This window comes from Plectropomus leopardus, chromosome 4 (genome assembly GCF_008729295.1).
Source record: "Plectropomus leopardus isolate mb chromosome 4, YSFRI_Pleo_2.0, whole genome shotgun sequence".
NCBI lineage: Eukaryota > Metazoa > Chordata > Actinopteri > Perciformes > Serranidae > Plectropomus > Plectropomus leopardus.
Window position 1 is genome coordinate 30,818,307 of NC_056466.1, and position 13,621 is coordinate 30,831,927.

At 40.7% G+C, this 13,621-nt stretch overlaps 1 protein-coding gene across 1 annotated transcript in view; it reads left to right on the plus strand.

Annotated features, from left to right (window-relative positions):
* adgrl3.1 (adhesion G protein-coupled receptor L3.1) overlaps positions 1–13,621 on the plus strand; it is a 177,674-nt gene that overhangs the window by 134,052 nt on the left and 30,001 nt on the right. Inside the window, 4 exon segments of the mRNA XM_042484864.1 lie at positions 1,943–2,065; positions 3,275–3,480; positions 6,902–7,078; positions 8,848–9,057. Coding sequence (XP_042340798.1) covers positions 1,943–2,065; positions 3,275–3,480; positions 6,902–7,078; positions 8,848–9,057 — 716 coding nt within the window.

Consider the following 13,621-nt stretch of genomic DNA (forward strand, 5'->3'; position numbering starts at 1 on the left):
TTTTGTCCATTCCGGGCTACTGTAGAAACACAGAGGTGTAACATGGCAATCTCCGTAGATGAAGTGCCGCTCATATGTAGGATAGATATAAAGGGCTCATTTTAAGGAAACAAAAACAAAACTATTCTCCTTTTGAAGTGATTATACATTAAATAGAACATACTTATTATATTTTTTCAATATCTGCCAATATATACCACTTAATACTACACTCTGGACGTCATTGTGATAATATTACAGAGTTTCTCTCTCATCACAGACAGACAGTAGACACAGAATCCTTCCACGGTCCTTACAACATGACTTTGTCTCCCTTGAGTTTAGCGGTTCATTCCCAACAACTGCCATCCTACACATTTTCACTTTACATAATTTTAGACTCATATCTCCTCCATTCCCCCCCTCCTGAGTGCACCACATAAACGTGGTTACATAAACAGCCATGGAGATGTAGGCTAGCGCATCTCCGAAGAACTTAAAACAGGAAATCATCTTTTTGTGGCAAATTTTGTCTCCGCATCCCTCTCTCCCTCTTTTTTTGTGCCGTTAATCTTCCCTCCCAGCTAATCCAGTGGGCAGATCCACCGTGATTATCTCTCCCCTTTATTCATAACCGCCTCTCATCTCTCTCTTCCCTCTCTCTCCCCGTCTCCTCCCTCTCTGCTCTCCTAGTTGCACTTTTTAAGCCCCCCCTTCTGTTTTTTTCCCATAAATCTTTGAGAGGAGAGTGAGCGACAGGAATAAATTATTTGAATGACACATTTTTTAAAGAAGCCACCGCAGCTACTGTAGGTGATATTATTGTGTTAGATTGTTTATGTGGCTGCGCGATGCGGTATTAGGCAGATGAATAAATGGTGTTATTATTAGAACCAAAACAGTGATTTGAAGGGATAACACAGCGGTAACAGCGTGTGCGTGTGATAACGATAATGAACAAGTGTGTTTCTTAGGAGGAGGATTGTCATGACAAGGATGCTTTAATTAGATTAGACTCAGCGTGTTTTGATACCCCGCCGCCGCGTGTGGGTGTGGATGTGTGTGTGCATGTATGTGTGTGTACATAGATTGAATGTTTAGCTTGGCTTGTGTGCAAGTTAGGGACACTTAACCACATTTTTTCCCTTTCTTTCTTCCAGTATTTGCATATCTGTGTCTGTGTTTATGTCTGCCTGCCTTCATTTCCTCTCGCCCAGACCTTAGCATCTCTAGCCTTTGTGCCCTATCCATTGTACTGGGCGAGAGAACATCTCCTTTCCGCCTGTCACCGCTCTACTCTCGACGCATCTGCCTGTTTCCCATCACTCATGCTTTCTTTCTTTCCACCACTTCTCCCTGACCTCCTCCACTTCCTGTCCTTTCACCCTCTCCTCTCCCACTCCACCTCCTCCTCCACTCTTATTTCCATACGAGCACGTCCTTGTGTTGTTTATTTGATCAAGGAGCCTGTTTTTTTTTTCGCTACCATGAAAGCAGTGTCTAAATCACCAAATCACTCAGAAGCACAAGATAGCGATACAGCAAAGGTATAATTAGTCCTTAATTAGAAACTTTATCTAATACATTACACGGCCGTAATCGGGAATGCGCTAACGAACCTGGATGGTGAAATTAGATTCCCACAATGCAAGAGAGAGGCTGGATTAACTACCTCCATGTGTCGGACCAGTTGCCTAGAGACATTGTTGCCTTTTTTAGTCTAAAAAAAAATCAGAGTTATTTCACTTTGATGCGTGTCAGCCTTTCTTTTCATTTTCTTTGTTTAGAAGAAGCCAGCTCCAGGATTCATGCCTGTGAAGCACTTAGTGAGAAAACATGGTTATTACAAGAGGCTGCAAAACAAACCTGATGTAACGTGCTATGCTGTGACTTGACATTAGGGTGTGTGTGTGTGTGTGTGTGTGTGTGTGTGTGTGTGTGTGTGTGTGTGTGTGTGTTCCAGAGCTGGAAGTGGCCAGGCTGAGCACGGATGGGAACCTCGCAGACCTGACATTCCCTCAGTCAGAGCTACATGGAAACTCCATCCAGCTGTCAGCCAGTACTCTCAAACAGCATGGCAGGAACGGTAGAGGAGAAATCTCACATTCCCTCTCACTCTCATTACACTCTTAGAAATAAATGTGCCCAAAGGGTTCATCCTGAAAGGCTGAGGTTCTGCCCAGAACCATTCGCCTGTGAATACCCCTTTTTTTCAAAGAAAGGGTTCCTCAAGCGTTCTTTGAAAGATTAAGAGTTTCATTATGAAATAAAAACATGGTTAGTGGTTGAGAGATCTATGGGTAATGCAGTGATTGTAGCCAAAATCCTTGAAATATAAAAGGATTCTTGATAGAACCCTTTGGTATGTTCGAGATTAAACCATGGAGTTTAAAAAGGTTTTCGGTTCTGTATGAAAACCATATCAATGGCTTCTCCAAAAAAAAAAAAAAACCTTGGTTGGGTTCTAAATTAAACCCTTGGAATATGAAAGAGTTCTCGATAGAACCCCCTTGGTAGGTTCTAGATTAAACCCTTAGAATGTAAAAAGGTTCTTGGTAAGAATCCTCTAGGTGGGTTCTAGATTAAACCCTGGAATATGAAAGGGTTCTTGGTAGAATCCCCTGGCTGGATTCAAGATAAAACCCTTGTAATATAAATAGCTTTCCAGCAGAACCTCCTAGGTGGGTTCTAGATGAAAATTTTAGAATATAAAAGGGTTCTCAATAGAACCTAGGTAAAACCCTTGGGATATGAAAAACTCCTTGATAGAACTCTGTGGTTGGGTTCTACATTAATCCCTTGGAATATAAATGGGTTCTTGGTCAAATCTTCTGTATGGGGTTGTTAGTACTTTTAGAAGGTTGAGGAGTTGTGGACAGAACACCCAGAAAGGTTTCTGGGTGGAACCATTACACCAAAGAGGGATTCTCTGTAGAACCTCTCATAGGGGGTTGTGGGTGGAACCTTTTGCAGATAGCTGATAGTTGTATAACCCTTTATTTTAGGTTCTAGGAAGATCCCTCTGAAAGTGTTCTAGTTATAACCTTAATAAAAGGTTTTAGGGGAAACCAAAAAGGGTTCTCCTACGGGAACAAGCCACAGGGCCCTACATGATTCTAGTTAGCACCTTTATTTCTAAGAGTGTACGGCCCCCTCTCTCTCTTTATCTGTGTCAAACCCACTTGCAATATTTTTTTCTCTCTCTTTTCACATCCACCGTCTATTTCTGTCATCACGGTTTAAGCCGACAGTTATCAAGTGCGCCTCCTCCATGTTCCTGTGTGTCTCCTTACAGGTGAGATCAGGATGGCCTTTGTCCTGTACAGGAACCTGGGGGCCTACCTGTCCACAGAGAACGCGAGCGTCAGACTGAGCAGCGAGGCGGTCTACCCTAATTACTCTGTTATCGTCAACTCCCCGGTCATCACAGCCTCCATTAACAAGGAGAGCAATAAGGTTTACCTGTCGGAGCCCGTCGTCTTCACTGTCAAACACCTGCAGGTGAGAAAGGTGCAAGGTGACAACTTTGCCTTTTGTAAACAATGAAATAATAATTTGCTGTGAGATAATGGGACAGAAGTGGAGGTTAAAGGATAATGTTGGTATTATCTGTGTAGCCAAAGCTTGAAATAACTTAAATTCTCTGTGTCACTGACCTCCACTGCCTTCAGAAAACTTCAGAGAAACACACAAATGAGCTGCTCAGTTGAACTGGGTGACATGTTCCTTCATTAGAATGAACATGGGCGCTGTAGTTCATTTTGGTTCAGTTTCACGCACTCTGTTCTGGTGTTATAAATACTCACCACTGCACCAAGTGTGTGTTAATCCACATCTGAGAATAGATTCAAGAAAATGTGCTATTCAGTGAGTAATGTTTGCTGAAATCTACAGTGCGCAGCTGTTTTAGGAAATTATTTAGGCTTTTTTTAAAAGTTCTTAATAGAGATTTTCAAAGCTTTCTGCCTTCATTGGGAACTATTGGGCTTGAGCTTGAGTACCACATACAGGCTGACAAAGTCAGAAGTGTTCCGAAACGGACTAATGCACTGTTGGTTTTGGTCTTTTCATCGGATTTGTTGACAGTAAGACAATAGAATAACTGAAGCCATGTCCTTAAATAGACTCCAGACTTGAGACAGTCAGACCCACAAAAATAAGTTGGTTTTCATTGCTCTGGGCTTTATTTTCTTGAAAATGTAATTATTATGCCTGAGCATTGAAAGTTCTTGTTCATAGTTTATAATTAATGCAGCTTTGAAAAGAAAATGTTTAGAGATATTTATGATATTTGCATATGGAGCTGTGTGCAATATTCAGAGCATTTATATTGCAGCAAACCACTATTTGCTATGTAACAAGGCTGGGGAGATATAATTCAGGCACTTTTTAAAGAATTTCGATTGCCGCTTCAGAAAATGGATGGTCAAAAAATTTATATCATATATAGCAAAATGCAGCAAAAAGTGATAATATTGATCGATATATTGACTCACCCCATTGGCAAAAAAAAGTGTATACTGTGTAGGAATTTGTTATAGCTTTGACCTCCATGACACATTTCTACCTCTGGGGGCAAAAACTGTGGCCACTAAAGAATGGGAAATATTTATGGCCCAAAAAACTAAACAACAGGGCTGCTGGTGGCATCTAATAAAACCACCCTGGAGATGGGTGGTGGCTACTTAATCTCATGTAGTTTTTCCCTTATTGCTTGGATGTAGTTCACATTTGCACTAGTAATGCCTTAATATTTGCCCTTCACCTCAAAGCAATAGGGAAATCGAAATATGTAGTTGTTATAAAACTAGAGACTTTATAAAGTGGTCATTGACAGAAGTTTTTAGTAACTTTTACTGAAGGTAATATATGATGGTGTTGGCACAGGTCAGGCCATCACATTAATAAAGAAACTTTCCATGAAAACAATAAAGGTGGTGCAATACAGCAAAATTAGTGAAGTGAGGAGCAAAATGCATGATTTTTTTGTGTTAATGTGTAACAAAGTATTCACAAAAGTAAATACTTTTTAACCCCATCAAACCTATGGAGCTCAAGATTTCAAAATGTTTCTTGTCTTACAAGTTTTAAATTGCACACTACAAGCTCCACTGTAAAAGACAGACAGACTTTTGTAGTTTCTTTGTAGTTTTAGGTTACTGTTATTTCTGTTCTCTTCATTTATTCTCTATGCAATTTCCTACAACTTATAAGATATACCACTTTTATACTTCCATTTTTAAAAATTATGTTTTTGGACTGGAAAAAGTGAAGGGGTCCAGTCCTCCCTCATGAAAAAGTGCAGGGACATGTCCCCAGTGTCCCCACGTAAATTCACTTCTGCTATGTTAAAGATACAGTAGAGTAATGGTGTCCTGAGCCAAGAATGAATGATTGTTTTGGTAGATGGTCCAGTATTGCATACATTTTTGTGCATGTGAGTCCTTGTTAGTGTGTCTAACTGGCTAGCTAATTACAGCGACTCTGCAATGCGGACGGCAGTCTCCTCCCCCCGGATCAACAATCAGTGACTTTACATGCACAGTTAAATTGAGCTACAGTTATAGCTTAACTAAGCCATTAAATTGGACTTCTTTCCTTGTCCCAGTATACAAAAACATACAAGGGAGAATGGATTTATTGACAGAATATGTCTTACTCCACCATGGTAGGTGGAGATATGCCCCCTTTGAGCTAGTAACTATTGGACCTTCTTCTGGTTGACCTATTATGTCACATACCAAAAAAGTTAGCAAGCTGCAAACAGGTTGCATCTCAAATGATGAAAGGATGGATAACTTTTAGGCGCTGCTCATTTTGTACGTACTCTACGCTTTACTTTTGCCATCTTGATGTCTTCATCTTGTTTAGTTTTCTTTCCTTCTTCTTTTTCTTTTGTTTTTCCCAGCTTTAATCTATGAATGTACGCTGTATACATGAAAGAATAGTTTTACCACCAACAGCATTATCTGGCCGTGCTTGTACGACTTTGAGATTGAAGAAAAAAAGTCACGAAAGCTACTATATTTAGCAAAATTTTGAATTTTTCTAACATCATGTAAATGTACTGAATGTTAGCTCTGTCAGCACTGTTACAAATGTTAGCACTGTTTACTGAAGTAGCAACATTAGCTGTTAGCCACGGGTGCAGCCACCTCCATGTTGAGAACCACATGCAGTCAATCCCACCACAGACTCTGAATCTTAGATCCGCTCTGAATGTCCCATACAGCTCCTTTAGTGAACTGCTTTGACAACACTTGACTGACATCGGCTTGCCCCCAGTGACACGAGAGCAGCTCTGCTATAAACAATAATTACAGTCTGAATAAAGAGTATAATTCCACATTGCTCATGAATTGTGGTGCTCAGTGCCACGCTTTTATGTTGCTCATTCAACAAGCAAATGTTGATCCAGTTGGTGATCCAGCTTGTTGGCAGTAAAGAAGTCCTCACTGTTTCACTTGCTCATTTTGAGAGTAACTTAACAAAAACCCAACACACACAGATTCATCAGTTTACACAACACAAGCAGCTCCTACACTTTGGAATATCACACAACAATCACGGACACAGCACTGTCGCCTCCTGCCACCGCTCCATGTTTATTTGTTGCTGCACTCTCGCGTTCTGTCCCTTCTGTTTGTTGTTTTGTTGTTGTGTGTGCTTGACTCCCTCTCTGTGTTCCTTCCTCTCCGTCCCTTCCTCCAACAATTCCTCCCACCATTTTCTCACTTTCCCTGGCTCTCCCAACGCTAAATCTTTCTACCTCCCACCTCCCCATGACTAAGTATCCGTTCTCTGCCTTCCTGCTCCCCCACCCCCTCCTCCTTTTTCTCCCTATCTCTTCAATTTCTACCTCCATGCCTCCGTTTCTCACTCTCACTCTCTCCCTCTCCTCCTCCTCCTCCCTTGCCCCCAGCATTCGGAAGAGAACTTCAATCCCAACTGTTCATTCTGGAGCTACTCCAAGCGCACCATGACGGGATTCTGGTCTACCCAGGACTGTCGTCTGCTGGCCACCAATCGCACACACACCAGCTGCTCCTGCACACACCTCACCAGCTTTGCAGTGCTCATGGCCCACGTGGAGGTGAAGGTAGGCGTTTTTTCTGCCGCGCTGTGGCTGCCAGGCGGGGATGGGCTGGATCAAAGGGTCAGTTGTTCATCATTTGATCAGTGGTGGTTGGCAAAGCTGGTCAACAGATTCTAAAAATTGGGGGGAGGAAGGAAGAGAGGAAGACCACGACATCTGGAAAACAGATTAGCCCTCTCCAGACTCTCTGAGTAATCATACTTGGCAGGAGAAATTTTACAATTGATTCCTCAAGCTTGATGATGACAATGGGTTGACGAAGAAAATGCACTTCAAACGTTTAGCCTATGAATTGCCAAAACAGATGCAGAACACTGAATTGCAATGAGATGATCAATGTTATTAACCTCACCTGTCAGTAGTTTTAATGTTGTGGCTGGTGGTGAATATAGTCACATTTTAAATATATCTTTGTCATGGTGCTGTCCCATCATGAATACATATAGACTACAAAACACAAACTCAATTTAAATTAACACGAAAATTAATTAAACACGAAACACAAACGACAAAAATGCACGAAAGGGGAGAAAAAAGGTAAATAAATATGTTAAGGTCAGTCTACTTTACTCCAACACAGGTGATTGCTGACCACTCACTAAAAAAATACACAGTAAGAGGGGACTATTTTACAAACTCATCTCGAGTTCCTTGCAATACATTTGATAGGGTCTCGTAATGTATACCAAATTGATAGTGTAGAGGGATGTTCATCAAGCCAAACATAAAAGATTGAAAGGCGTGCAACACACAACATGATACTAAGCAATTTTACCTTTTGACCAGACATGTTGCTAACACCAAGAATACAAAGTTTAAGATCCAGTACTATACTAATGCCAAGGAATTTTGCTGTTTGAACAATGAATGGTATGATCCGTGGATATGACTACATTAACTGAAAATACGTGCTTACTTAGGAGTCATGTAATTTTTAAATTATCTTATATCTTGCTTTCGTGTGATTTTTCTGATCTAGCAATTTTTTTGGCATTGCACAAAAGTCTGCTCCAGATCTGGTCATCAAGGTCAACACCGAAGTCCTTTTTTGCTGCTATCTTTAGTATTCATCGTAGTCTTATCATTCATAAGCACAGATGCATTTTAATCATCCGTAGGAACTCACACAGGAGACAAAAGCTGCAGGTTCTATTTTATTGTAAAAATAATCTTTGACTGATCAGGAAGTAAAAGTGGCTCATTTATTTTGGTATCCATGAGCCACTGTGGGCGGCGGATAAAAACCTCATTGTCCCTGCCATGTGTGGGATAAGCACTTTTTGTCTCCCTCCTTTTGTGAAGACCGAGTTCCTTCTCACAAATCGGCTCTTGTAACTCTGGATATTGTGTGACACCCAATCTCTCCCTGCGGGCCAGAGGATGTGTGTTACTTCTAAAAGGGTCATGGTCAGAGCTAGCTCGGCAGCCCCTTTTGTGAGCGCAGTGTGAGGGTTTGAGCAGTAGATCCATCACGGCAGTGCGATGTTGAACATTGCTCTGGCTGCCAGGTTGCAGGACACTGATGGATAGAGCCAGCACACCTGTGCAACGCAGCGTAACGCTGTGGCCCTGAACGCTCAGCGACACACACAGCCAGACTCGCATCAGTCAGGGGAGGGGAGGGGTGGGGGTGTGTGTCTGTTCCTACAGTATGTTTCATGTTACAACAACATGACTCATGTATGTTTCTAGCAAACAGAAGCTAAATATAGGAGCTTTAAATTGCTATAAAATGAGCTACTCAAGCTTTTCTTTTCATGCATTTCCCACAGAAAGCAGACAGCATGCACGACCTTCTCCTGGATGTCATCACATGGGTTGGGATCCTATTGTCCCTGGTGTGCCTCCTTATCTGCATCTTCACCTTCTGCTTCTTCCGCGGGCTGCAGAGCGACCGCAACACCATCCACAAGAACCTCTGCATCAGCCTCTTCATCGCTGAGTCACTTTTCCTGGTGGGGATCAACAGGGCAGATCAGCCGGTAAGATTCTCTAAGTCTGTGTGTGTACAACATACGCATATTCTTATGACTTGAAGCTATGGACAGTCAATCATCACTGGATTAGATGAAATAGATAAATAAAAACAAATATTTTTCACAGGCTACATTTCAAAATGTTTTATTCATGCTGTGTTTGGCACCGGCTTGCCATAATCTTCCACTGACCAATAGCACTGATCATGCTGCATTGTTGGCAGAGGAAGTTGTGAAATATTTACTAACTTGCTGTCAGTGGTCAACCACATTGCAGCGACATGAATAAGAAACAGCAGATTCCTGTAACGTTCAGTGTTCCCGGAATAAATCGGAACCAGAAATGTCTCTGAGTGGCTGTTGAACAAACCATCTTTGTATTCAAAGCAGCCGGCATTGTGCAACTTTTTTTCTCCTAAAATGTGAAGTGAAAAATAGCAAAAACAGAGTTTACTGGCATTGTTTGTTCAGCATAATTACGGCATCAGTGCAGTACATATCTATATATATGGAGGTACAAGGGGACAAGATGTAAAGTTATGGAATAAGGGGGTCACAATTTGAAACAGTATTATTTTTTTGGTACCTATTCTATTATTACAGAGCTTAATAATATGAATGTTTAGGAGTAACTTGGAGAGAATTGGTACCGTAGTTTGGGAGTCTGTTCTATTAATATTACAGGCCAGTGTGTGAAAATAAAACTGAGCAAAAACCTGGACATTTCAGGGAGAATGGAGTGAAGAATTCTGCATTGCACAATTAAGCTGATGTGATTTTATGTCCAAATGACCTTACCAACAAACAGGCAAACTACATTGTTTCGCTATCATCATCCATGGTCATTAATACCATTAAGGGTTGTTTTTTAGGGCTTTTGAATCTATTGTGGTGCTGCTGGAGAGAGACAGAAAAGTGGGGAGAGAGAAAGGGAAATGATGTACAGCAAAGGTCCACAGGCTGGGATCAGGCAGCTGCAAAGGCCTCAGCCTATATGGGGTGCACACTCTATCAGGTGAGCTTGAGGTGGCCCCATAAACACAAGTATAACAAGATAAAGGACAGGATATGAATCACAATGCATTTGTATGAGGTTAATAGATTCTTCTGACAGCAAACTATACAGTAAAATTGGTTTATTCTTCCATGATTTAAGGCAAGTAAATTGAAAAGCTGTCATATTGTTCTCTGTAGTTACAGAGTAAGTTAGATATATATGCTTTTGTAGTTCTGTAGTCAGTTACACAGAACCCTCTGCCCTTTGACCCTTATAGCGACCAAGGAAAAACTCCCCCCAAAAAAGGCGTGTGGTAATTTATGCAATGGTCATATCTTGTAATAGTAATGGAGTAGGTACCCACTCCCAAATATTGCGCAGTGGTTGCATATATTGTAAAAATAAAATGTTTTATTTATTTTTTGTTTAAATAAGATCCTGAGATGTTACCCCCTGATTCCATAACTTCACATTGTGTTCACCAGTTTTTATTGTACTGGTACACCGTTAGTACAAAACATTACATCGTCCCTCCAGAGTAATTATACTGCATGTTGCAGGCTGTAATCTGAAGCATAAACCATTACATCATTAATATCTTGAGCATTACAGCCTTCCTCAGATTAATCGTATTACAGTTTGCAGATAATTCAGAGAGGATTGCCAACCAAATTAGAAAATGATACAAATGATACAACTGTTCTATAACAAAAACATTTTTTTTAAATAACATTTGCCTACTAGCACATTTAGGTCATTGTATTTCTTGAATGGCAAAATCACCTAAATTTAATAAATATGTAGGGTACACAGCCTAATTAGCCTGTTCTTTAATCTGTTCCTTATTGTGAAGGAAGTGATTTAACAAGTTCATATTACATAGACTCTGCTTATTAGGCAAGATAATATATGAAGGCTTATGTATTAGCTTTGTTTTAGCTTAGCTGATGTTGTTTATGCCGTGCTTGAGACTTCTGTTGCTTTTGTTAGTCATCCCCCCCTCAGGCTACAGAAGCCGCAGTCTATCTCTTTTGCCAGGGAATCCTGTTGGTCGTGAGGGGGATGTTTGTAGAACAATAAAACTTTCACAAACAAAACCCTTATGAGGCCTGATAGTGAATAGAGGTTCAACCTGCATTTGACCGCTCGTATTAGAGCGCTGTGTCGGTCTTGGCCTTCTCATAAAAAGTTGATGCTGTGCCGTGAATCATTCTCAAATACGTCTGAGGTTGAGAGGAGCAGATTTTTCGTTACATATATATGTTTATGACACTGATGCTGCCAATATGTGATATGGAAGTTTGTGGTGCAGTTTAATAATATATTTATAGAAATCTCACATGAATTCAAATGTGAGCTGTAGGAATTTCTGCACTTAAATAGTGTTATGATTTAAAGGGTAGATTACGAATTATGATTGTGCACGAGTCAACAACATGAATTTATTTGTCGAGACAAAACACAAGAGAGATTAAATAGAATTTTGACAGGTATGTATCTGAATTATGATCTTGCAAGGGCATAGGTCTTTTCTGTTCAAGTGTTTGGGATGCAAGCACAAGAAGACAAGTTCACTTTTAGTTGCACGCACATTTATCACTAATATCACAGTTACAGCTGCTAAACACTACAATTGAAACTTTTGTGGAAATCTTTTATATAAAGACCAGCTCAGTGAGAAAGAACAAATTGTCTTTGTGGGTTCTATTAACGCAGCTTCTTTACAAAAAGGCGTCTAAACGACCAGGGATCTGATAATGAGAGGCAAAGAAGGAACAAATTTGTGAGTGTTTATATGGTTTCTTGTACAGCATGTGGATGGGGAAAGGTCAAACAAAGGGCAAGGGGAGCTGAAACAAAGGGTTGTGTCCCGACTAAGCACACAGTCTCCACCCTCATAAGTCACTCATTAGTCACTTCACACCTTGACATTTCCAAGTCATCGTATCTCCGCCTGACACGCGGTCTCGCGTTGCAAATGTGGATGCTGCATAACAGTGGAAGTGTCAAGAATGCAAAGGCTGTGTCTAGGGTGCACAGTTCAAAAGATTAGGTTACAAGATCAAATTTGCTATTGCAAATATTTTACAAACAATACACAAGAAGGAAAGGGGGATCTAATACACAAGGCTATGGCTTGTGAATGACTTGAATTAATGATTCAGATGTATTGATTACATAGTTGGTATGAAAGATCTGATAAACAGATGTGGCGACTGTCAGGAAATACTGAAGTAGTTCAAAATTGCCAGCTGAAGTTACAAATTATGAAAGCACCAGGGTTTATGCAAGATGATAAAGGTTTTGTAGAAATAGTTCCCATTGGAGGAGAGCTTCTGCTTTAGGCTCTCCCAGATTTGATGCTTTACTCATGGTTCTAGATTTTGAGGGTTTCACCTTTTTTTTCAAAATAACAGCAGGAAGACAGCAAAAAGAGATGGCGAGATGGGGCAAAAAAAGGGGGGAAAAAAGCACAATTTTACAGATCAGAGATTATTTTAAAGTTTTCTGGATGCTGTTTCTCTTATAATCAAATTGATTACAATTTAACAATTGCATGACTTCTCATTATGTTTTTCTGATAGTAGAGTGAAACATGAAGAACTGTACAAAACATGACATTATTGCTTTCAAAGATGGTGGAATTATGTAAATGGTACACGTAAATGGTAGGGCGAAGACATATTATACACACAGATATTCTAATACACTATATTAATTATCCTGAGGCAAAATCCACACTACGTTTCAGTGGAGATCAGAGTGGGATTGAAGTTGATGCCAGCTAGTTTCTGTGGGTGACTGGCTCTTAGAGGTGAGTTATGATGGTCAGCGGTGGGGGAATGTTTATTCAAGTGGTACTAACAGGGTCAAGGGTGGCTATGTGTGCTGGTTTAATGGCCATGTAGGAGAGAAGGCATCATGTAAGAGAAAATGGGTCTTCCTACCTTGATTGTTTGCGTGCAAGATATCGTAAATCTCCCTAATGTCTTGTTGGCCAGCATTTCTGTAGGATTGAAGAAAAAGCTGCCTCTAGTTTGAAGGTCATACAATCTGTGTTAAAATCTTGCGGGGACTTTCCCCTACAGAGTATAAAAACACATTAAACCTGAGAATTACCGTATCCAGTACTATGCTGTAAACGTCTGGTGAGCAGGGCCTGGCCAGGTCACATTATGCATGTTGACATTCAGACCAACCGCTGGGTTTATTCTGGGTCACTGTGTCAGTCTGAACTGGCTGTTGGCATCAAAATGTCAAGTAAGTAATACAAAGACCCTTATTCTTCAGCTATGCATTCAAGTAGAACTGCTCATGAATGCAGCATGCTCCACATCTCTACGGACACACTGCAGCACTTAATAGGCCCTCTGCTAATATCAGTGATGCCTACTTTAGAGCAGCAGGTTGACTGACTCAAGTGGGCTCCATTTGATTGGAACAGTGGTGTCTCTGCAGCCAACGAGGCTTGTGCAAACAGCTCTGAAATAACTTCACTAGTTATAACCTAATTGCTCACTTTCTGTTTTTCACTCCCACATACCCAAACCTTACCAGATTGGGACTTTCTAT